The 25,491-nt window shown below is 48.0% G+C and overlaps 1 protein-coding gene across 1 annotated transcript; it reads left to right on the top strand.

Annotated features, from left to right (window-relative positions):
- The first annotated feature begins 14,548 nt into the window (after nucleotides 1-14,548).
- LOC120692308 lies at nucleotides 14,549-17,370 on the top strand. Its single transcript, XM_039975574.1, has 3 exons — nucleotides 14,549-15,199; nucleotides 15,581-15,928; nucleotides 16,018-17,370. Exons 1-3 carry the CDS (start codon nucleotides 14,795-14,797, stop codon nucleotides 16,648-16,650), a joined length of 1,386 nt encoding a protein of 461 aa, XP_039831508.1. The 5' UTR covers nucleotides 14,549-14,794; the 3' UTR covers nucleotides 16,651-17,370.
- The last annotated feature ends 8,121 nt before the right edge of the window (nucleotides 17,371-25,491 follow it).

Raw genomic sequence — 25,491 nt, forward strand, 5'->3', positions numbered from 1 at the left:
TTCCAACCCATGGTACCCGAAATTATTACGGGTAATTCGAGTATCAGGCCACGGCACCCGAACTACCCGAAAAACCCAAACAGCAGGCTAGCCCAAAAATATTACTCATTTCAGCCCAGCCCAACAAATCCCTTCCTAACCCTAACCCTAGCTAGCACCATGCGGCCTGCCCCCCACTCCCCCAGCCCCCACGCCACCAGCCTCCAGCTGCCACTGCGCCCAGGCCCACCCCGGCCGCCGCTTGACGCCCTCCTCATCTCGCCCCCGATGGCTCGACGTCCTCCTCACCTCGCCCCCGATGGCTCGACGCTCCCGCTCTGCCCCGCCCTCGCCGGCATCTGCGGCCTCCAAGGTCCTCGCCCCTGGCGCTCACGGCCCCGCCAGCCACCGGTGCCGCCGGCACTGCCGCCCGCCCCCGCTCCTGTTGATCTGCGCGGCACCTCTGTGCCGACCGACGCGGCGCCCCGCCCTTACCCCGGCCGGTGGTGCAACCGGCGCCGCCGACGCCTTCTTGCCCGTCGACTGCTACCAAATTTCGAGTAGTTTAGGGTTACCCGAATCCGAACCCGAATTTTCGGGCCGAATCCGAACCCGAATTTTCGGGTTCCCGAAATGTCGAGTTTTCATTTTTTTTTAGCAAATTTCGGGTATCAAATCTCAAAACCCGAAATTTCAAAAAACCCGACCAGAAATTTTCGGGCTACCCGAATGCCACGTGCATGGGCTCGACATCGACCAGTTAATTTGCCTACCGTGCTTGTTGCTAATCTTATTTCGATCTCGTATATAAGCTTCCTCTATCTATATCACAAAAAAATTAAAGGTTGCCGTTGAAGTGATGTGTTGGCCGGCCTTTTCCCCGGCTGTTAGTTGCTACCCGTACGTACCACATGGATGTGGCATGTTACTGCGAAGTAATTGGATGGCAAACCATGTTACTGCTACAGTGGGCATACATCTTTTCTAAGTACTGCATGCTTATTTTTAATACGATATTAGGGGTATTAGTTACAGCTAATTGTCCTTTCTAAAGCGTCTAATTAGGGTATTGGCTGCATGAGGTCTACCTAAAAGTGGCGCGACACAAATCCGGGGAGAGCACAGCACATGTCCATATTTAGTACGATTGATTGTTTATCTAGATTAGTGGCAAACATTATTGTACGACGACCTCAATAGTTGCTTTCATTGCTAGTTTTCTTTAATGAAGTGATACACTACTACTTTTTCGACAAAGAAAAAAAGAAGTGATACACTAGTACTAGATTTGAACTTTTCAAATATGAAGTGATTAGCTTTTTTTGGAAGTAGCTAGCCGACAGCTAATTAACATGGTATAGTATGATGTAGAGGGCCAAACTTTCTCTTCATAAATAAAACTTATACTATTTCGTATATTTCTTTTGAAATCAAGATGACATCCTTGCTTCACTTTACATTATTTGTGGAAGTGTGGAAAAGTTGGATAACTTTCCAGCAAAGGAACCATGCCAGTGATATACGCATACTTTCAGGGGCGAAATTAGAGCTGAATGGAAGGGTGCCCTGTCGGAATTCTAATTCCACACGCGAGCGTGAGGAAGCGTACGAACGCTCGATTTTCCGACCGGGTGACTCGCACTCCGATCCTGTTGCTCCGCTTGCGATCCCGTCGTCCGTCGATGACTTTTAGTATTTTTTTTTCTTTTCCTTTATCCACAAATCCACGTGACAGCTGCGATGCTGTGTGCCGTGCTGCAGCTGCGACCTCGCGTCGCAACCACGACATCTTGGACGTGGGTGGCGACGTATTCCCTGACCGGCAGCATATTTTTATCTTTTTATTTAAAACTTTCTATCTTAAAATTTTTACTTGTAACATTTTATTGTAATATTTTTGTCCAAATATTTATGCATAATTTACGAATCTAAATTTTCATCATACAAATTATAAATATAACTTTTTTGTCACATATTTTATGCACATAAGTTTTGCCTTTTTACACAACTTATGAATATAAATTATGTTGTTATACAAATATATTGTATATCAGTTAGTATATAGCTTTTTTCTATAAATTTTTATAATATTTTAATTCACATATATTTTGTATATATAGTTTATTTTTATATAAGTTTGTATATATAGTTTATATTTATATATTATGATGAAAGAGAATAAGGACGGCGGTGTCCATAGTGGTGTCAGTGGACTGCGGGGGGAGAACTCCTTTTTGCGCTGCAGCACGTGGAGCAGTGTGCGGAGGGGTGAAGGAGAAATAAAGACCGGGAAAAAAGTGGCAGTCGGACAGTGGGAGTGGGAGTGGGAGGAGGCTGTCCGATCGATTCTAGCGCGCGCTAATTAGAAACCTCCTCAGTGCTGTAGACATTTTGGGAATTCTCAGTGCTGTAGAAATTTTAATTTACATTTTCAGTGTCATTCTTTGCCCTTTTCCATCCATAGAAGTTTTTATGGCAGTTAGAGCAGCAAGAAACAAAGGGAGCAAATTAATCAATACAAACGTACAGTGGCATAGTATAGTACTGTTGGCCTGCTGTAAACTGTACACTCTGCTCATTAGTTGAATCGTACTAGCCGGCAACAAATAACACGCGGAGGCTGTGAAAACATGAAGATGTGCACGCGGCGTGCCCGCACGTGGAGACTGGCTCTGCGAGAGTGCACGGCCGGCCGGCCGGCCATACGCCGCACCGGCGGCAATCCGATCGACGGGTTGGTTGCGTGATGTTGAACTGCACTACTAGAAAACAGGAGTTCGGCACCGGCTGAGAAGGGCCAAAAGAACCGGTTTCGCAACCGGTGCCCCGCAACCGCGACCAATGGCCTCAGTCTAAGACATCGGATTTCTCAACCGGTGCCTTAGGCATCCATGTGTACCGGTTGGAAAGACCAACCGGTACCAAAACATTTTTGGCAAAAAAAAATAAGCAGGCATCCTGTTGCCGGCGCTCGGCCTCGAGCTCCTACTGCCGGCACTCGGGCCCGGAGTTTCGCCTCGTCGCCGCTCCTGCTGCCGCTCTCCGAGCCGCTCGTGCCGGCCGCCGCTCCTGCTGCCGCGCTCTGGCCCACTCCTCCTTTGGCCGCCGCGCCGCCAAGAACCGCCGTCCTCGCGCCCCTGCTTGGTCGCCGCTTGCCCTTCACCACCCGAGCGGCCGCCACCGCGCAAGGCCACGCACGACCCGTGCTTGCGGGGTGCGCCGCCGCCCAACGGAGGTGGGAGAAGAGGGGCCGAGGAGGGGGAACGCGCCAGGACCGCCACCGGACCCGACGTCGACCACCAGAAGGGAGGAAGCCCGCTCGCGCCGCCGGCCGCCATGGACGCCGCCTGCGCAGAGCGACCGCGACTCCAGATCCGCCGCGGGCCGCCGCTGCTCCGACCAAGATGGCTCGTCGGCGTGCTGCTCCGCGTGAGCCAGGGCTCGAGCGCCCCCTGCCGGCGTGCTGCTCCGCGTGAGCCAGGGGAGCGCCACTCCGGCGAGCGTGGCCACCTCCCCTCCCCATCGCCGCCGCCGTCCTCTCCGCCCCCGCCGCGCCGCTTGGGGAGGCCCAGATCCGCCGCGCCCGCCCCCAGGTCTAGGGGCACCACCGCCGGAGCAGCCGCTTCCGTGCGGAGGCCGCAGATCCCGCCGCCGCTGCATCTGGCAGCAGTCGCCGCCTTGGATCCCGCCTCGCGCAAGCTTCCTACTGCGCGTCCCGAGCGCCGCTCCGCCTCGCGCAAGCTTCCTGCTGCGCGTGGCCGCCGGCGGGCCCCTTCCTCTGGCGCCGGCCGGGCGTGCACGCCCCCGTAGCAGCTCGCCGCCGCCGAAGCTGGCCGGGCACGCTGCCGCCGAAGCGGAAGCTCCTACGCCGGCCGAAGCACCTGCCGAGTGAGAGAGAGAGTGCTGAGGTGAGACACTGGTCGTGTTTGGAGAGACGCAAGAGAGAGCTAATGGCTGACGCGAGCACTTAGAAATATCAGAGACGCGAGAGGCATGGGTACCGGGTGGTTTCTTCCACCGGTGCTAATGTCTGTTTTATAAGTACCGGATTGTGCCACTACCCGGTGCCATTGATGCATGGCCAATTTAGTACCGGCTGATGGATTTAACCGGTTTGTGCTGTGACGTGCTTTATCAGCGCTCGGAGCAGGCCAAGAGTACCGGTTATTGATGCAGCCGGTGCTGATGTCTCCCATTAGTACCGGTTCAAACAACAAGTGGTTTCTTTGGCTTGAATCTTTGGCCTATTTTTTAGTAGTGCAATGATGCAGCCGATGCATGCGAAGTTACTCGCACTCCCATAACCTGAATGTACTTTATATAATATACGTACGGCAAGTCAGCATGTACCTCTTTGTTCGACGACCTACATACAGTTGCTAGCTAGCTACGTACAGGTACGGCAGGTTTCTTCACTGCTTGCCATTATTTATACGTTTTGGCTCCGCTCCGGTGTATACGTTTCAGCCAACTAGCTGGTTCTGGACCAATCCACAGACTTGAGTATGGTCTTGTTTGGATCGTGATAGAATCTTAGCACTCATGTTTTTCGAGAAAAGAATTTCGTATGTATGGAGTACTAAATAAAGTCTATTTGCAAAACTTTTTAAGAGATGAGTGTAACTTTTCGCGACGGATCTAATGACGGTAATTAATCGGTGATTTGCTACAGTGGTGCTACAGTAATAATCCTCTAATCGCACTATCAAATGCCTCATTAGATTCTTCAGGGTCACTAGCGCGGGGATTCTGAAGTTGATTTTGTAAACTGTCTTTGTTTGACACCGTAATTAGCAATCAAATATTACTATTCCTAACGTGGCCTAGCATGCCAAACAAGGCCTAGTAACAAGCCAAGCAAACTGGGTTCGCTCGATCGCCGTGCGGGATGGACCATCAAATTAAAACTGATGACGAGCAAGACAAAGTTTGGATGGAAATTGAAAGAACCGGCCGGTCCAACTAGCAGTGCGGCTGGCTGGCTGGCTGGCTGGCGGCTGTACGACGCTGCTGAACCTGAACCATTTTCTATAGGGAGGGATCGGATCATCACATGCGCGTGTATCCAGCTCTTCATTGTATATTCCAGCAGTGTAGTCCTAGTAATAGTGTACCTCGGATCATAATTAAAATTGGACCATGCATGGAATGCGATGCCTCGACGGCTGCCGGTGCCGGGCCGGCTGGTGTGCCATAATATGTGTGCGGACAAATACTAGCACCAAACCAAGCTAGCTACTACGTTGTGGCCAATCATGGGAGCCGATCGAAACCCAATTAGTTAGCTGCGGGCGCGCGATCGGAGCATCATCAGCAGACAGCAGCAGCATCAAATGCGAGAGAGCGATGGATCGGTGGTGCGTCAGTGTCGTAGTCGTAGGCTGCGTGGGCATCCTCAGCTCCGATATGATCCCTACGGTCGTGGTCGCAGCAGCCATGCATGCATGCTCTCCGTCCTCTGGCTGGGTTGTCGAGCGACACAGCAGCCGTTCCAGTCCGGCCGGCCGGGCGATCGAGCGCGCGCCTACTGTTGCTGAAAGGAGCGTGCATGCATGTGCGTGACCCCAAAGTAGCTGTTAAATCTGTCGTCGGTCGGGATCCATCGTGTGTGCTTGTGGCCCCTCTGTCTAGCTATCTCTAGATACTAGACGGGCCATGGCCCCTCTCCTCCTTTGCTCTTTACAGGAGAAGGACCGGATCGGAACGGCACGCGCTGGCGGTCGCTGTCGGCTTGCAGCATTATTATTGTCTCAACCCGTCGAGGTGAGGATTTATTTCTTGCGGTCGTGTCGGGTCAGTCAGCTTGATTCAGCCGGGGGCACGCGCTCGCGCTCGCGCACTGAATTCAATTCTGCTTCCGTGCTTGTCGGCCGGCCGGCCGGCGGGACCAGCAGCCATTCTCAGCCAGCGTGCATGCATGCCGGGTGAAAGGAAGAGGAGGAGATCCATCTGCGGTCAAGTAGGAGTTTATATACATGCAGTTCTGGCCGGGGGCTGACCAAATATTATGCCAATTCAATCTGTATATATATGTTGTACATGACTACATGTTTATAAATAGAATCATAATTAGAATGGTTGCATGAAATGTGTATATTGGCTAATTATGTGTCCACCAGACAAGCAAATGCAACAAACAGGTATACGGTACGGTGGTGGAGGAAGAAAAAAATGTTTCAACTGAGAGGGAAGAAGTTCAGGAAGCAGGCCTGCTGGATAGATGCATGGATAACCGGACCCTCACTTTTATGTTTTGGTTTTATTATTATAGCTGACACGTACAGAATCCAGACAGATTATTAGCTAAACAGCGAGGCATATGAAACTGTACGGCATGCTCATTTATTAATATGCCACTAGAGGAATTATCCACAGACTCATAGCTCTGTCTGTCTAAAGCAGGTAGTGACGACGGCAGATGGCCACGTGAGTTTAGCTTTGCGAATGCTAACCAAAAGTGGCGCGGCACAAATCGCTGCAGAGCACGGCACATGTCCCTATCTTTTCATACTTTTCATTATATTGCAGGAATTATTGTACGGTGCTTAGAGTTGTACAGTGCTTCTTGAGAGAGTGGTCACCTCAGACATGTAGAGCCATCAAGTGCCACCCTGCGATTCTCCATGTCGACTGCATTTCATTCTGTGCGTAGGTCATAGTTGCCTGCACTTACCGAGCTACACTACAAATTGTACTCCTAGGGCAACAAAGTTTCCTCGCTACTGTAGTCTGCCGGTAGATCGATCAGCTACTACAGACGAACCCTATAGCTGCCTGTGTTAGTTCACATGCGCGTGCAGCGTATGCACGGCCGTAGCGTTATCAATACGAGGACATGCATGGTGCTAACTACTACCAAGTACTGTGTGTATCGGCAGAGTATATAACATCAACAACCGTTTAGTACTTGTATGCATACTGTACATATTTACGATACGGTATACCCTGCGTACTACTGTACATGCATATGCTCGCTTCTGATTGTGTGTACGTATACCTGTACTGGTCGATCGATATGAGAGCGCTTGCTCGCTAAGCTCGTTGAATGAGCTGGTTTCTGGAAGCCAAAATGCTTTTTATCAAAAAATGTTGTATACATGACAATTTAAAAAATGCTTTTATCAAAAAAGCAATGATGCGCTGCAAATTAAAGCCTGAGAGCTAGATAATGCAAGATGATCTGTATGTGTATGCATGCATGCTCCAAGACTATAGCTAATTGTTGTCGATCGCTACTTGGATCTGAACTTTACGCGATAGTAAGCCATATGTAGTTGCTGGATCGGATCGGACAGGCTAGCTGATGAAAATGGCAGGGATGTGTGTATGTGTGTGTATCGGATGGTATCGGGCACGTATGTCAGATCAAGCAGAATGCCTGTCTAATTTCATATAATAAATAATGCAAGTTTTGCATGTGAAGTATAGATGGCTACTGGCTGTTAGTTGTGTGATCTCCGATCAGTCAAAGGACCGATTCCTCAGCCTCCTCAGTGCCCTGATCGGGGGCGCGTCTGCCGTTCACTGGCAGTGGACCCCCTCTCGCGCAACGCAATAATATAGTCAAGGAGAGCACGCTGGGGCACGCGGTCCAAAGTTCGCCGTCTCATAGTGCCTCACACAAATCCTAGCTCTGCCCGATCTGGAGAGGCGCTGAAGCGAGGGGACTCGCCCACTGAACCATCACCGACTGCGCCACTGTTTCCTCTACTGCGACTCGCTGGTCACCGTTCAATGCATTATTTTTAACAATTTGCACTTTCACTTTGTTCAGGTGGGAGGTCCTAGAGGCAGCTTGATGCTCAATCATGTTGGTAGGAAGCGGATCAGTGCTCGTTGGTGCTATTTTGTTTTGGCAACCTGACACATTTTGTATGTGTACTGTTGTGATGTGTTGTGACAAGCTAAACCTATGGTTGTTTAGTGACTGATTTGACCTAGCTTGGCTGCCTCCCATTTTGTTGTAAATATTGCTGTCTGTTTGAACTGAGCTGTGACAAGCAAATTCAGCTAGTTTGGTAGAACTAAGCTTTGTGACAAGACAAATGATGTTCTCAATTGAAAACTCAAGTTCTGGTCATATGTGTCATTGATATCCTATGGCTTCAGTTCAAAATTATCAGCTATGTTCATATGAATTCTCAGTGTGAGATTATGTTATAATATATATATCTGTGATTTTCTATCATATATGATGCCTAGTATTGTTGGATTGGGGTCAGTATAGAAACTATATCCTCAAACTGTTGGTCGGTATAAATAATTGCATAGTATATATGCATGGGTCGGTATATCTCTACAGAGCATCCAACCATCGGTCAGGATAGTGTTGTTGGTCGGTATAACTTTATACCGACCCCAGTTAAAACGACCTATACCAGGGGTCGGTATAACTTTATACCGACCGATGGTGCGTCGGTATAGGGTACTTATACCGACCGACAGGGCTGTGGTATAGTGCTCGTCACCACATTGACGGCGGCACCGTGGAGGAGGCAGCAACTAATTAATGGCAAGGTATTTCCTAGCTAGGCTACTGTCGACCAACGTTGGTTAAATCGGTTAAAGAGACATAAATGGTTGATGATCCGCTCGAGAAGAACATACCGACAATAGTAAAGCCTCCTCCAATAGTCTTGGCGAAATCATGGCTGAGGTGGAGCACACAAGTAAAAAAAAATATAAAACCAGTTGTTTGCACAACTTGATCTCCGAGACTCCTCTCTCATTGTTTTGGAAACGAACCACGTGCTAGTGGCGAGATAAAAGCCAGCGAATATTTTTTACAACTTCTCTCTCTGCCACCTCACGCGATACAAGCGATATCGCTGCTTGTTGGAGGAGCGAGGCCTAATCCTTAAAAACCTACTACTCTACTATATGTATGTTGTTATAAGCCGGGTTCGGTTTAAGAAAAAGGTTTTTAAGTTGGATTGCATCTCATTTGGAGCGGAGTATGCAGATCTTTTTCTTAGAAGGTTGCTAATAATTTAAGACCCGTACAGATAATGATTTGTACAAAATTTTGTAGAAAAATAATAATAGTCATACTCAATATATCCAAGTTTGCATGAAGAAACAAGCCTGTGTCAAGGATTCATTGGAGATTCATACAGTAAGATGCTGCCATGATATATGTACTAAATGAACGCTCTCGATCTGCGGCCTGTCAATTTTTATGCAAGTTGGTTGTCCAGATCCAAGAGTTCGTACGGTCGTTGGTACTACGGCAGCAGGCAGCAACTGGGGCAATGCAATCACGCTGTTGTATGTCGTATATATTGTGTTTCCCCTAGCTACTAAGCATCTTAGCAACTTCGAATAGGGACTTGTAGTTATATATATATATATATATATATATATATATATATATATATATATATATATATATATATATATATATATATATATATATGCATTGCATTGGCCCATATATAGCCAATCACGCCATGATTCAATAATTTGCCCCGGCCCTTTTGGTTAATTATTGTTTGCGGTACGTACTCAGATTGTTGGTGGAGTCGCAATGTTAGGTCAATTATCATGCCGGCCGTTCTCCACGTACGCATGCATGCGGCATGCCCTGGACTGGACTCCAGTGGTTCTGATCCTAAACACTATATATGATTTGATACGCTCTCCTCCCACACTGGGAGCCATATATAGGCCCCGCTGATCATATAGGCAATTGCATTGCCAGTCATCAACAGTAGTGTGAACCACATGGGTGTACATACATGTGTGCACATATAAAAATCCTTCTGTTTAAAAACATTATTATATATGGTACCAGCAAATCAATTTAATTTCTAACACTTTCACCACTATGCAAAAGTATCCAAAATATGAAGTTATATTACTATTATATTGCCGAAATATTGGTTAATGTTGAGACTTCGTTTTTACTTGATTCCATTAGTGAAGTTACCAGCCTTCCTATGTATTTTTGAAGTTCTTTTTTTTTACCTTTGATGATAGGATAAGATTAAGTTAGGAAAGTTGGCTAGGCTTTCTATGATTGAAATCTGCGCATCCAGATTTAAGTATCCAACTGTGGACACACCAATCAATAACGAGGTTTTGTGGTTATTTCGAACAAAACGAACTAGGGCAGATGAAGTGTCTAGAATTTGATTGTAAAAAAGTTTGGAAACAATGTTGAGTGCTTAGAAATATACCAACTACGACACGTATTTAATGCAAAACATAAGAAGTAAAATGGCAACTAAGGACTTGGCAAGTTGCCAACATTGTACTACCATCAAATAACTTGGATCTTTCATGGAGCAAGGACGTCAGAACGGGAGTTTGCCAGGGCATCAAGGAGAAACAATTATGATAAATGACTCTTGAAATTAAGGACAAGAAAACATGGTTGTGTTCAGTTACTCCCTCAAAAAAATTTTGAAAGGTAATCTTGCTATTTAGGAGTATTAAATAAAATCTATTTATAAAACATTTTGCACGGATGGGTTGTAAATCGCGAGATGAATCTAATGAGCCTAATTAATATATAATTAGTGGATGGTTATTGTAGCATTACTGTTGCGAATTATGAATTAAGTAGGCTCGTTAAATTTGTCTCGCGATTTACAACTTATCCGTGTAAAAAGTTTTGTAAACAGATTTTATTTAATACTTCTAAATAGCAAGATTCTCTTTGATGTGATGGGGTGTAAATTTTTTGGGGAGGGAACCAAACACCCCATGTTTTTTTTTGGATCAGTTCGTTAGAGCTTCTCAAAGATGAGTCGTGTTGCACAATTTGAATGGATCCAAAAAATAGCTCTGAGAATTGGCTAGGCTCCTAGGCGTAGATGTATTTTTTTTATTTGTACGCCGTGTGAGATTACTTCTGTCGTCAGAAATAAAGGAAGCAACAACCCATAACACCTGGTGTTTGCACGAGGCCTAATACTAAAAACACAAGCAAGGAGGCCAAACAAAGATGATGCACTGGCCTACTAATAATACCACGTATGGTATGACGACGCTACCCCATCATGTCCAACATGGTAGGATTACTATAATTTTACACCAGCCAAAAGGATCGGCGGCTCTAGTATTAAGGATTAATTAACCAGCACGCCAACCCACTACTTCCTCCGTTCTTTTTTATATGACATTGTTGATTTTTTTTCTTCAACTTTGACCAACATTATTTAATTAATCAATTAGTTAAATGAAGTGAAATGAGTACCTTTACGTCTATTGTCAAGAGTCTCTTGAATCTAATTTGAAGATTTGGCTATTTGCATAAATATTTGTAGAAAAAACAAATAGTCAAACGAAGAAAAAAAGTAAATAGTGTCATATATTTAAGAACGGAGGGAGTACATGCATTATATATTTGTATATTATATATATAACCCTATAAGAAAATCTCTGTACAAAGAAGGCAACAAATCTCTCTGTACACTAATAATCAAATAAACCAGATATATAGCACAGATCTCAGCAGGTTATTATTTCAATAAAAAATATCAGCATGCAGGGGCTCCCCGTCCTAAAATACTTGTATTCACGCGCGTACGGCGGCGGCGGCCTTGGTCAAAAGAAACAAGAAATAAAGCAGCGGTTACGTGCCCATACTATGGCTTTTCTCCCTCATCTGCAACTGCAGCCACTACGAAAAACACCAACGGGAGCGAGGCTTATCGGGCCATGCATGCGGATGCGTGCAGCAGGAAACGAAACCCCCTCCCTGGCTGTATCCTTCTGGGCAAGTTCGCGGCTCTTGTGTGTGTTGGGAGCACGCATCACTAGCTCCCTGGCTGTATACTCTGATGTCACGCGATGAGCTCGCTGCGAAAAAAAGGCCAATGCGTGCCACGCAGTAAACCTATCGAAAGCCGATGATGTATACTCCCTCCTTCCCGAAAAAAACACAATTATAGGACCAGGCATCAGTTCCTAGAAATTATCTAAATGTCCCTATGTACAGTTATGTTCAGACAATCTGATTTGCAGAACACACGTCATCAGACCAGAGAAAAAAAATGAGTATAGTAGTATTCGGCATAGTAATAGATGTTTTTCATGTCTGTGTGATGGTGCAAGACTCTTCTAGAAGATGGAATGTGTGAACCAAATTGCTTCACGTCTCTGTATGCAGCCTTCCTGCTACTCGGAACCTGCATTGTGTTTGTTCAGATTACCAGTACGAGCTGACAGCTTTAGTCAAAGTGAGTGTTAGTTTTGGGGCAAAATTTAAACGCCACGATTGCATATTTTTTTGGGAAGGAGGGAGTGTATATATATATATATATATATATATATATATATATATATATATATATATATATATATATATATATATATATATATATCCCGAAGCAATGGGCGGCGCAACAGGGCTCCGGATCTACGCGGGAAGCCGACGCCAGGCGCACAGGGCTGCCGTGACGGTGACGCGGACCCTCAGTCCCTCACCCTCCCCTCCGCCTTTTTACGCTCCCGGCCAAACGCCCGGGACGCGATCGTCATGCCGGCCGCGACGGGCGGACGTGGCGGCCGCGCCCGGCCACGTAAGACGTAACCGACGGGTGCCGGCGAGCGCCCAGGCGCCAACGGCAGGCGCGCGAATCCCGGGAGTGGAAAGCTAGCTACCGAGCGACGACGCCGCCAACCGCACGGCTCGTCTCGACGGGCGCGCGCAGCCTGCCTGCTGCTGGAGCCTGGAACCCCTCTCGGATGGACGGTGCGTGTGCGTCAGGGGGCCCGGGCCCGGGCGCGCGGTCCCGTCTCGCCTCGCGGGCGAACCGCGCCGCGACCGGCACGTCGCGCTGCAGCCTGCGCTGGGGATAGATGGATAGGAAGGAATAGGAGATAGCCGCAGCGGTTAGTGTGAGGGCCGCCGCGCGGACCGGCCGAACCTTCGCTTAACGGCGGCGCCGTTTGGGGGCTCGTGCGCCGCGCCCTTCGCCTGGCCTGCGCCTGCTTTTTCTTTTCTTTTCTTTTAATCGTAGAAGAGATAGAGGTGGATGGAAGGCTCTTGTTTTTTAATCGTAGAAGAGATAGAGGTGGATGGAAGGGCTGCGGCGGCTACGCTCACCGCCCAGGGTGAGGATCCGTTGGTTCTCCGGGATTTCTTGACGTCGAAAATACTGACGGTAAGTAAACCAATGAAAAAACCTCTTTAATCATTCCTAAAGTCCGCCAGCATATACAGTGATGCAAACACTCAAGTGTGAAATAATATCACATCGCCAACTTTCTCGGTTCATATATACAGTGTTGTTTTGGTCTAGCTATCCACCAACTATCATCAACACTCATCGATTGTGAACAATTGTTACCTTTTTTGTTCACGGATAACGATATTATGCAACAAATGATCTCGTCACTTTCACATTTGTCACGGAGCAGAAACTTCGATTCTACGCATCAAATCATCTAGTATAAACGTGATGATGGACGAAAGAGTTTTTAGAAGCCTAGCCATTTGGTGGGCTGAGCAACGGATTATGATAACTCACATCTTTTACAAATGGGATGGTCAATGATTATCCCTAGTGGACTTGAATATGCCCACAAGATTAGGGGTGGGCCTAGGATTGCAGGGCCCTGAGTCTGTCAATTAATGTTTACACATTGATCACCGATAATCGTAACCGTTGTGAAATAGGGATCAATAAACCTTTGATACACGCTATGGAAAAGTGTTGTCACTATTGATACTTTTGTCATACGACCGGTAGCATACTACCAATGTTTTCGGTTCATCGTACCGAATGGATGTTTTTTATATCCACCAATCAGAAACCTCAATGCATTAATTGTCAAAGGTTGTTACTTATTCGCATGTGGATAATATTGCTTATGCAACCAACGTCATCGTTATATTCAGGTTTGTCGCGGAGTATAGACGTTAATCAATCCACCAATGACCTTGCTTGCCGGTAACCCTTACCGTTATCGATACTATTTGCACGCAATTGTCGACAACCCTCACCAAACCTTGGATACAGATGCTACAATGAGTCACCACCTTGGATACATGCACAATGGAGCCGCTAAGCCATTGCTAGTGTTTTATATTTCGGTTATGTATGATTACAGTTTCAATTCACCAATTATGATGTCAGCACATTACTACTTGTCGGCAACTATTACATCATTAAGGTTCACGATACTCACGGCACGCAACCAGTAGTATTGCCAGCTTTTCCTATTTGTCGTGCAGCAACACGCTACGCATCCCTCCAATTACTAGTATCATGCATAAAGCGTTTCTGTCCAACTCGCTACAACACAACTATTTTATTTCGACGAACCTACAACACAACTATAACCTGTTTCATTTGCAAAACACCTAAATATCCTAGCTCTATGTATAGATACCAAACCGCATTTCTAAATTTTACCCTAGGAAAATACTCACTCTGGTAAATAACTGCTAGCAGTTAGAAGTACCCCAAAAAAAAATACAAACCGCCATATCTCAAGGATGGAAACCGGCGGCCGTACCACAGTGGGCAGCGGCTGGCACCGCGGGAGCGGTGAGCACACCCGAAGAAGGTGAGGAGAATCGGCAGCCGACTTTGCGGTTGCGGCCGTCTACCACCTCCACTCGCCGTCACACGTCGCACACACTCGCAGCAGGCTCGCCGCCTGCAAACCGGCGTCCAGCTCTGCCTCCGCTGCCCACCATTTTCGCCACCGCAGCCCACGCCTCCGTATAAATTCGCAACCAGACCCCTCCCACCCCTCTCATTCCTCGGCCACAGAGCCACGCGGCCCACGCCTCGCCGGGCGCCCCCGCAAGGTTTCCGCTATTCGCGAGCAGGTCCCCCTCCCCGCCCGGCCCTGGACCATGGAGAGGCGGCAGGGCTTCTTCGCGGCGCTGCGGGAGGAGGTGGCGCGCGGGCTGTCGCCGGCGCGCGCGCGTCGCAAGTCCGAGGCGGCGGCGGCGGACCTGGCCGCCGCGTTCAGGTTCGCCGGAGGAGGAGGCGGCGAGATGCTGGCGCCGCTCATGGAGGGGCCCGATCTGGAGTCTGGCGACGGGGAGGGCGGCGGCGGCGGCCGGGGAGGCGCGCGCGGGAGGAAGGAAGGCTGGGGGCACTGGGTGCGCGGCCAGCTCGCGCGCGCCCCGTCCGCCGCCGGCGCGGCGCGCAGCGACCTCAGGATGCTCCTCGGCGTCATGGGCGCGCCGCTCGCGCCGGTTCACGTCTGCACCGCCGAGCCGCTCCCGCACCTTAGCGTCAAGGACACCCCCATCGTGAGATCTTCTTCTCTCTTGTCACTCTGCGCTGCAAATTTTGTTTTTTTTCCCCCACGATCGTGTGTTCGACGAAATGCCGGAGTCAAGATTTTCATGAATGTCTGTATCTGAGTTTACTTGGTTCTTCAATTCATGGTCCTGTAGACTGTAAAATTCCCTGCTAGTGATTACAGCGCTGTAAAGAGTAACTATTGATGTCTGATATCTCTGGTCTTGGGACCTTTGACTGCTCTTTAGGACTGATATGTGTTAATGTGTTATCTTTATTTTCACCGCTGGGATGTGTTTAATTCAGGGATTGTTACCGGGGTGCTGTAAAACATGGATATTTTTACTGTTACTGACAAGTGAATTGCTTGTGACTGTGCTTCTCCACAGGAGACCTCGTCGGCACACTACATCCTGCAGCAGTACCTCGCGGCCTCAGGAGGGCACAGGCTTCTGGCGTCCGTGCGCAACGCCTACACCATGGGCAAGGTGCGCATGCTGGCAACTGAGCACGAGACCGCCGGCCGCCTGACCAAGAACCGCAATGCTGGACGCGGCGGGGAGCCCGGTCGCTTCGTGCTGTGGCAGATGGCTCCAGAAATGTGGTACATAGAGCTGGCTGTCGGTGGGAGCAAGGTGCACGCAGGGTGCAATGGCAAGCTCGTGTGGCGCCACACCCCATGGCTTGGTGCCCATGCTGCCAAGGGCCCTGTTCGCCAGCTTCGCCGTGCCCTTCAGGTATGCTCATGTTTGTGGATGTCACTGCTAATTCAGCCATATAAGCTGGTTCCAATTTACCCAAGTGGTCTGCATGATGTTCTTTCCAGGGCTTGGATCCACTGGTCACAGCAAGCATATTTGCTGGTGCACGGTGCGTTGGGGAGAAAAAGGTGAATGGGGAGGACTGCTTCATCTTGAAGCTGAGCACAGACGCTGAGACCCTCAAGGCACGCAGCGAGGGCCTTGCAGAGATGATCAGGCATGTCATGTTCGGGTACTTCAGCCAGAGGACTGGTCTTCTTGTCCACATTGAGGATTCACATCTGACCCGAATTCAGTCAAACACCGGAGGGGATGCAGTCTACTGGGAGACTACCATCAGCTCGTTCATGGAGGATTACCGTCCAGTAGATGGTATAATGATCGCGCATTCTGGTCGCTCCGTTGTGACCCTGTTCCGGTTCGGCGAGGTGGCCATGAGCCACACCAAGACCCGGATGGAGGAGGTGTGGAGCATTGAGGAGGTTGCGTTCAATGTTCCTGGGTTGTCCATGGACTGTTTCATCCCACCCACTGATATCAAGTCTGGATCTGTTGACGAGACTATGGAGATTACCCAAGGCGAGAGGAGCAGGGCGGGCCCTCCCCCAGGCCACCGCGCTAAAGTTACTGCGCTGGAGAAGGCAGAAGAAGATAAAGTGGCATGGGGTGGTGGAACCGTACTGGAAAATCACAACTGATCTGCAGTCTGTTCATACTTGGTTCTCGCAATGCAGCTGCTGACTCTGCTGGATCTAGCGTAGGAGAGAAACAAGTGAAATGGGAGGATTTGGAAGTTTAGTAAATCCAAATGCCTCCAATGTATAGGAAGAAGCAAGAGAGAGATTTTCACAAGGTCCTCATCCAGCGATATGGTAGTAGGTAGCCTATTTGCTGCTTCAGGCTTTTGTTTTTTTCAGTGCCTATTAGGTGTGTTCCCCATCCCAGCCACATGAGAATGATCATTGTAGTTTGTTCTCTTTTAGCTATACTAATTGGTCGCTGCCCTCAGCGGGGAAGAAGGATTTCCTTGCCGGCAACCAGCAGTGATAACTGTCATTGCATCCGATTGGCGGTGGTTCAGTGTGCTCTCCTTGATGATGGTCCAATGGATTCAGGTCAAGCTAACTTCTCAGAGGGAGAGATCTGAATGGTTATTGCTTGTGTTTTTGTACTGAGTAGAGCCTGTTAGATGGTTGTTACCAGTGTTTCTGAGTTTTCTTTTGTTCCTTAACCTCCTCCCTTGGCATCTCTCTATATTTTACCATGAGATGAAAGGATGTGGTGTTAAACACCTGGTCGGTGCATGTAATCCCAACCATGTTTGTTTCGAGTTGTCATGGATTGAGCTGTGCTTTTGAACTGTGACTGTGTAACACCCTGCCCGGATACTCCGGGCGTGGAATTTCTATTTCCCCTAATTTGGTCATCTGGGTCCCACAAATATAATAAACACTCTATTTCTCTCTCTCAGCAGCTCACTTTCACTCCCTCCCCGTTTCCTCTCTTCCTCTCACTCCCTCACCTCGCCCTACCTCTCCCCCAAGCCCTAACCTCCAAATCCCCCATCCCAACTCGACCCCAAAGCCATAGAAGCTTCCAACCGGCATGGGGAACCTTCCTCTCCATGTGTTCCTCCCCGGGGTGTCTTCGTTTTCAAGTTCTTCGCGCGGGAACGGCTCGTTCAAGGTACGCTAATTTGTGCCGGCCCGATCTATCTTTCTAGGAGGTTTTGAGTGGTTTCCTCTAGTCAATCATCTCCTTATGCATCCTTGAACTAGGATTCAAGAGGGTTTCAATTTTGGTGGGCTAGTTTTCCCACCATGAGAATTTCTGTTCTTGGTAGAAAAAAATACTGTCGGGCCCGGAGACTCCGGGTATAAGGCCGGATACTCCGGATTTTTAACATTCCGGGGACAACTCCGGGTATAAGCCCGGATACTCCGGACTTGGAATACTCCGGGGGAAACTCCGGGTATAGGCCCGGAAACTCCGGACTTGGGAGTCCTGATACTCCGAGCAGGTGTCCGGATACTCCGAATTTTTGGGTATTTTTAGGTGAATAAGAGCAATTGGGGTAGATCCTTAGTAGTTGTGCTCGGTCAATGGTTATGTGTAATTATAAAATCATACTTGCATTAACTCATATCATATGCATACGTGTAGCAGCCGCAGCGGAGGAAGTGGTGTACGAGGTGGTTACGGAGCCATAGGGGCTGCAGGGGCAAGCCCCGCAGCAGGAAGAGCGGCGTGAGAACCAAGCCCAAGGTCCAGTTGACCCCGGTACTGAGCAGCAGTCGCAAGGCAAGCCCCGGTGCACATCCTACTATTTCAAATTATGACACCTATATATGTCTATGATAATTGTGAATTAGGTTTAGGAATTGTTTGAAACCTTAGTCGCATGATCTCTAGGCTTTCCTGGGCCTCATACTAGTATGAATAGGTCGTTAGCACTGCTATGCTTAATAGGGCTCGATAGAAGTCGAGTGATAATTCTGTCACTCGCGAGATATAGGATGTCTTTAGATTACAGTATATGAATTATTATATTCAAGATGGAAGGTATGGGATGGGAGACCGGATGGGGAATGGTGTAGCCCCATCTATGTTGATTAAGGACCGTTCCGTTGTCGGCTGTGCTGATCGGGGATTGAATTGTACTAACCGCATGCCGGGAGTAGGAGGTAGTCGAAACCAGTAAGCCGAGTACTGCCTCGCTTCGAAAGTACAGAACTTCATCACCACCCCTTAGGGTGAGTCGAGTAGTCGCGGAGAAACGGGATGCATATGTTTACTTTTGGTGGTCTCACGTTGAGCTCGACTGACTATATGTAGGTGGGGCGGTTCTGTAGTTCGAGGCGGGGAGGGGAAAGGTTGGTGCGTGGGGTCCGACGGGGCTTTTGCGTGCCGTGTTGGTTAGGTCCACCTTGCAAGGTTAAATCGAATCGATTCGCCGTGTCTCGCGGTTACGAGGGCCTTGATCTCTTGGTCACATCGTAGAAAGGAAATGGAAAAGAATGAGATGAGATGGGCTGATATTATTTAATCAATGGTTGCTCACCTTGATTGTTGTAGTTTTGCAAATCCTAGGTGGTTAGTAATTCTATTAATATAAATGGAGGCTAAAACCTGGAAAATAAGGACTCACCTCTAGTGTTTTTCTTGCAAATCCCACCACCCGCCAAAATGTCTTGCATGTCTAGATATGTGGGCTAAGTTATATCCACTGGTCGGGTAAGTCTTGCTGAGTACTAGTTGCTTAGGGTTTGTTGCCATCAATTTTTTTGTTACAGGACACCCGGACGTTGATTTCTGCCCCTGCTGCGTCAAATTCATCCGCAGAGATGCGGAGGGGTGGGAAGTGGTGGAGAGAGACCCTTAGATTAGGGATTTGGCGGGTTGCACACTTGAGGGCAAGGTGTGCAACCCTCAGTTTTGTTTCGACCGGTCTGACCGGTGGTTGGTTAGGCCAGGTAGCACCGGTCTGACTGGTGAGACGTACCGGTCTGACCGGTGGTGTTAGAACTGAACCAGTGAAGTAGTGTAGTTGTATGTTTTTCTTTTCCATTTGAGTTTGGCTATGCTATGTAAAAATTGTAAATTATGTAATTTATGTAAATTACGTGAGCTTGTGTTTTGAACTAAATTTGTAAAACTCTCGTTATCGGTTGTCATCCTTGTATATTTTCAAGTATTTTATCGTGCTTGTACCATCTGCGCCCACCTTCGCGTGGGACTTCCGGTGATGTTTCGATCGGCCCGTGGGTTAAGAAAGGATCGTCAAATTAAGTCATTAAGCTAATGCGCCCGATGTGTTCAAATGACTGACATTACGTTTAATTAGAGTTTTAATTTGACGGTTCCGTCACATACTGTCCTTGAGATAAATGAAATGATTCAGGCCTTTTGGAGCGTTGATGTGCAAACAGTGTTGGCGCCATCAATGTGGTTTTCTCCAGGCCTGGTCGCGTTTTACTTTGTGTCCTGCGGTGTGTGCTGGAGGGGAGTAATGATCCATAAGTATGATGGCATGGCCCCCATGTGGCGCTTCTATTGCGGCATCAACCTCCCCAGGTGCTGCCTGTCATTAGAGTGACGAGCACAGGGATGCTAGCTAGTAGTACGTACATCTCTCAGCTTACTAGTATAATAATCTGCACTGAGCTGTGCTTTGCGACCATGATGGTATTGGTAGCAGCAGCACTGGCAATGCAGTAGATAGTATATATAATATCTCTTTGCCTTTGTGTGCCGGTGCAGTGAGCAGGGAGCTCCATTCCCTGAAGGGAGCAGAGCAGGTTGAGGGCGGCCATGGCGGTGTGCCACCTCGCCCCTTGTTGGCAGTAATGGCGTCGCACGCCGTTCCTTGGAGTGAGGAGTAGTTTTATTCGTTGGGCCGCGTGTTCTTCCTGGGGAGGAGGGACCAATGTCTACGCCGGAGGAATTCTAATGCTCCCAGTCCCAGGTCCACCACTGTCTTACGCTGTAGTGCTCGCTTCCTAACCTATTGGGGAGTGCTTGGGAACTCACAAGCAAACCAAACCTGCAAGGTCAAAATCCTTAGTATACACACACACTACTGTGGTCTGAAGCTTCGCAAGAGTAGGTTATTTGTTTTTTCCTCACACAATTCCTAGTGGTTAACCTCAGTAGAGCTGCATTGCAGACCTGCAGTGTATTTTCAGTGTGCTCTGTTCAGCTGGAGCTGCATTGGCCTATGCTACGCGGCTGCAGCTGATCGAGAAGAGACCGTATGAATTGAATTCAATCCTCGATTTGAAGCTTTGGTTTTGCTCTGAAATGAAAATCCAGGTTTTTTGCCTTTTTGGTCGAGCGAGATGAGGCAGGATGGATGGAAATGGGTCGGGTCGATCCATTGGGTAGTTGACCCGACCCACGAGAAGGTAGCGTGATCAGCTTTTCGGATCAAGATTCATTCAATGGGTTATAGGGACCGATCCTAAATTCCAAAATGGGTCAATAGGGCCGGAACCTATTGACCTAATGGGTATTATGGGTCGATCCACTTTATTATATTAATGATCATTTTATTTGATTTATTGGTTTTCTTTATTCTTTTGAATAAATACAACTGGTCATAAGTTGTTAGATTCTATATACTTCAAAATATAGTAAGAAATATCACACGTTGGAAGTGAAAATGGATAAAATTAAAATCATGGATCGCTAGTAAACATATTTAATTTGATGCATTGCTAACAATCTTAATATAATATTGTGATATATTTTAATCTTGAATCTTATCTTTTCTAAAAGTGTTGATAGTATTCATGGTTTAGGATTATAGAAAAATATTTGGGCCGACCCATAATATCCAATGGGCCATCAAAACCATAACATCTAGGAGAAATGGGTCGACTCATGACCCCTAGAATTGGCCTCGAGGACATGGGGCTGGGTCCAGGCCAGGGCCGGGTCGGCCCATTCCCATCTTGAGGCAGGAAGCGCTACAACAGCTACCAGTTCAATTGGCAACGCGATGCGGCCTGAGGCTACACCAAAGGCAATAGGCAAACCACGAACAAAGAAATATTGGTAGCAAAAGCTTAAAGCTAGCTGCAGCCTCAAAGCCCAAGTGGCCATGCTACAACCACGAAAGCAGGGGGGTGGATCGATCAAATCATTGCCGTTCCTTGTACGCCCCACGCACGGCCTCAAACCGGACCTACAGTACCAGAAACGCCGGGAGCAAAAATGAGATGAACAAAAAAAAAGAAGAAGAAGGAAGGCCAGCCCGCACAGAAGCTGCGTTGCTGACGACCCTCCTCCACTGTATGCAATTGTATATGTGCCCCAGCAGCATCCTGCACCTTTCTGAATTCTAATGCGCCCCTCGATCAGGCATTCAGGCTTTGGACCACACTTGATAATGTTTTTTTCTTCTTCTTGCAGACGCAGGCTGCTACCGCTTGCATTTTCTGAAACCCTTTTTGAACAGGCACCGGGAGCTAACGAACAATCATGGTGCATGGGTGAGCGTGTTTAATTTTTCCGTCATGTCATGTCATGTACTCATGTCATGTTGGCGCCAATTGCACAGCACAGGGAAGAGAGAGAGAGAGAACCGCGTACTTTTCCGTTTCCGGAAGGTGGCCGGCGTGTGAAATGGAACACGAACACTGGGCGGAGAAAGCACATCGGCCGGCCAGCAGAGAAAGGGCTGTTTAATTCCCACCCCATAAATCTCGTAAACGCAAAAAAAATCATATTGAATGTTTCGACACATGCATGGAGTATTAAATGAAGTCTATTTACAAATTTTTTTTCATAGATAGTCTGTAAATCGCGAGACAAATCTAATGAGCCTACTTAATTCATGATTTGCAACAATAATGCTACAGTAACAATCCGCTAATTATTAATTAATTATGGATTAATTAGCATCATTAGATTCGTCTCGCGATTTACAATCCATCTATGCAAAAAGTTTTATAAATAGACTTCATTTAGTACTTCAAATTCGCAAGATTCCATCGCAAATCTTTTTTTGCAAAACATCTAAACACAACCAAAAGAAGCCGAAGCGCAGCTGCAGATGGACGTCTCTGAACAGAGAGATCTTGCCACACAACCCCCTTATTTAGTTGCAAAGTTCAAAATTCCAAAAAAAAATCTGGCACCTGATGGAGAATTAAATCTAGACGAAATAAAAAAAGTATTGCACAGTTTGTCTGTAAATCGCGAGACGAATCTAATGAACATAATTAGGTCGTAATTAGATGCTAAATTGTTATAGTAATACTACAATAAACAACCTCTAATGATGGATTAATTAGGCTCATTAAATTCGTCTCGCGATTTACAAACGAGTTCTGTAATTTATTTTGTGCAAATGTAGAAAGATGCCTTTCAAAAATTTTACACAGCGCAACTAAGGCCGCACCCGGACACCCCAGGATTGGAGTCCAAGCCAAGGAGCTCTCGAGTCGAGGTAGGAAGGAGAAGGAGGCCCCTGGTGCCGCAGGCAGAAGCAGCTGCTGACTTGCGCGGAGCCTTGTCTGCCAAGCAGAGACAGTGGCCGGCCGGCGCGGTAAGGATTCAGAGCTGCACCCTGTTGTTACAGTTACAGACAGACGGGGGGCCGCCGCCGGCTCTCTCCCAGCCGTACGTGCAGCGTGCGTGTGGCAGCAGATCGACCGATCAATGGAGGCGTGCCGCTTGCTTAACTGACGGTCCGGTCTGACCCGGCCGCAGCACGCAGGCGGCACAATGACCACACTTGGCGTACGAGAGCCGCCCGCGGGAGCGAATAATTAGCGAGCAGGGAGCCTTGGCGCGGCGCGTAATGAGGAGGCTCTTGTCTTGGACCTCCCTGACACCTGACCCAAGGGGGATTAGTTATTCAAACCAACCCGTTTGGGGTGTTAATAATGATGAACAGCACGCGTTGACTGACACTGGCAGCGGCAGCATCTGCAGGTCGTCTCTCCGGCACCGGCACTGGCACCGTCACCGGCAGATACGGCCGCTTCGTTAGCATGTGCTGGACACCGGTCTCGAGAAGGGCGAAACGGGGCAAATTCGCTTGTAGTCCAATGCTAGGATGGTCTAGTGGGACGTTATCTACCAGAGTTTAAATCCTGGTGCTTGTATCTTTTTCTGAGATTTTCCTAGGATTTATCGGTATTACACGTTAAGTGGTAAGCGACGTTCCCATCGACGACGAGGCTCCAGTGGTGACTTCGGGAATCTTCAGATTTGCCGGTGCTCAGTCCTTCGAAGATGCTCATAGGGGTAGGGTTTGCTACGTGTATTCATAGGGTGTGAGTGTGCGTACGTATTATGGGCGTCTTCGTTGTACCGTGTATTCTCAAAAAAAAAAGGGCGGGAGGAAATGAAGAGGACAGAGCCCAAGCCCAACATTCTTTTTTTTTTTTTGTCTTTGGGAGAAAGAAGGTGAACCAAGACAACATTGCTCCACGTAAAATCTCAGGCCCACACTTGAGCGAGACGCAACCTAGCCCACCAAGCACACCACACCACCGCGTCCGCCCAAAAGCAGGCCTATGCTTTTGCTTGCAGCCCGAGACGGGCACCGAGTGAATGGAATGATCTCAGGCCCGTTACCACCCCGCTCCTACTCAGCTCAATGATTGTCGCGGTTTTTTCTTTTTTATATTTTTTAAAAATAAAAATTTCAAAAATATATGTCCGTTTTGAAATATTTCAAAAATATCCCCCGGTCGCCCCCCATAGGGCGACAGGCCCTAATTGTAATTTTTTTTCTTCAAATTCGCAACGAGGTCCCTGGCAAAAAAAAAGAGCCTGTCGCCCCCCCCCCCCCCCAACGTGCTGCTAAGGTTGTGTGGTGGTCGTAGGATTTGCCTCCTCTCCGTGGTGCTCTCTCGGCAAAGTCGGCACTACGTCCTCCTAAACTATAAGGTATTTTGTTCCGTTCTAAATTAAAATAGTCTAAATTTCTAGAAAAATAATATTAACATCCAACACATCAAATAAGTAAATTATGAAAATATGCTTCAAATAAATCTAATCATTCTCATTTAGATAAACCAAAATATCAAGGTAGAGGAAGGAGGTGGCTAAAGTGAATAGCTTGCATTACTAATGCGAATATGCGATCATGCAGGATAACCAGCCATATGCATGTAGGAGCAGCACGTACTGCAGCAGGACGGCCATGGTTCCTGCGGCGAAGCGTCAGTGAAGCAAACGTACCATGCCCTCCAGCCGTCCTACAACTTTTGGAGATCACCAGCTGGTCCAAATAATAAAAGAAAACCAGCAGCTCATTCAATCAAGCAACTGTGGGGTTTACCAGTAAACCCCCAGCCTCCAGCTCGGCAGCTCCCCTCAACGAACAAACCGCCGTAAATAAATAAAGAGAAAAGGAAAAGGAAAAGGAAAAAGAAGTAAAGGGAGTATGACAGCCTAGCCCAGAAGGGCAAAGGAAAAAAGCCGCAGGCGTTGCCTCAGCATTGGGCCAGGCTAGCTGGAAGACGAAAAGGAAAGCCCAGGCCACATTTTTCTAACTCACGGGCCCATACCCCCGACGCACGCAGAGGCGCAGCGACGGTTTTCATTTCCCGCTGCTTTATTTATTCGCCCTGTCCTGAACAAAATCTCTCCTTCGTTTCCCCTTTTTCCTCTTTCAACCTCTGTACGTTCCATTATCTCCGTAGCAACAAAGCAGGTGTGGGCAGGGGCGGAGCTGCAGCCAGCCACCGGGGTCCGCTGACCCCGCAAATCCCTTTTAAATCACTGTTGTCTATACCAAATAACTCCGTAGAAAATCAAGAATACTACACGTCGACCCCGGTGCTGAAAATTTCTGGCTTCGCCCCTGGGTGTGGGTGGTGTGTCACGAGGACGCCATTGCTCTCTACCAAATTGAAAAGGCGCTTAATAAACCGGCAGGCCATCTTCCTTCGTTCTTTTTTTTTTTGCCCCTGTCACCGGTCCCCCGCCAGCGCCCTGCTTTTACTCGCCGCCTTTCTTCTTCGTGCATCTTTTTCTTCCTTGCCTCCCTCCCGTCCTGCTCCAATCCTGCCTCCCTTTAC

The sequence above is a fragment of the Panicum virgatum genome, chromosome 9N, assembly GCF_016808335.1.
Source record: "Panicum virgatum strain AP13 chromosome 9N, P.virgatum_v5, whole genome shotgun sequence".
Lineage (NCBI taxonomy): Eukaryota > Viridiplantae > Streptophyta > Magnoliopsida > Poales > Poaceae > Panicum > Panicum virgatum.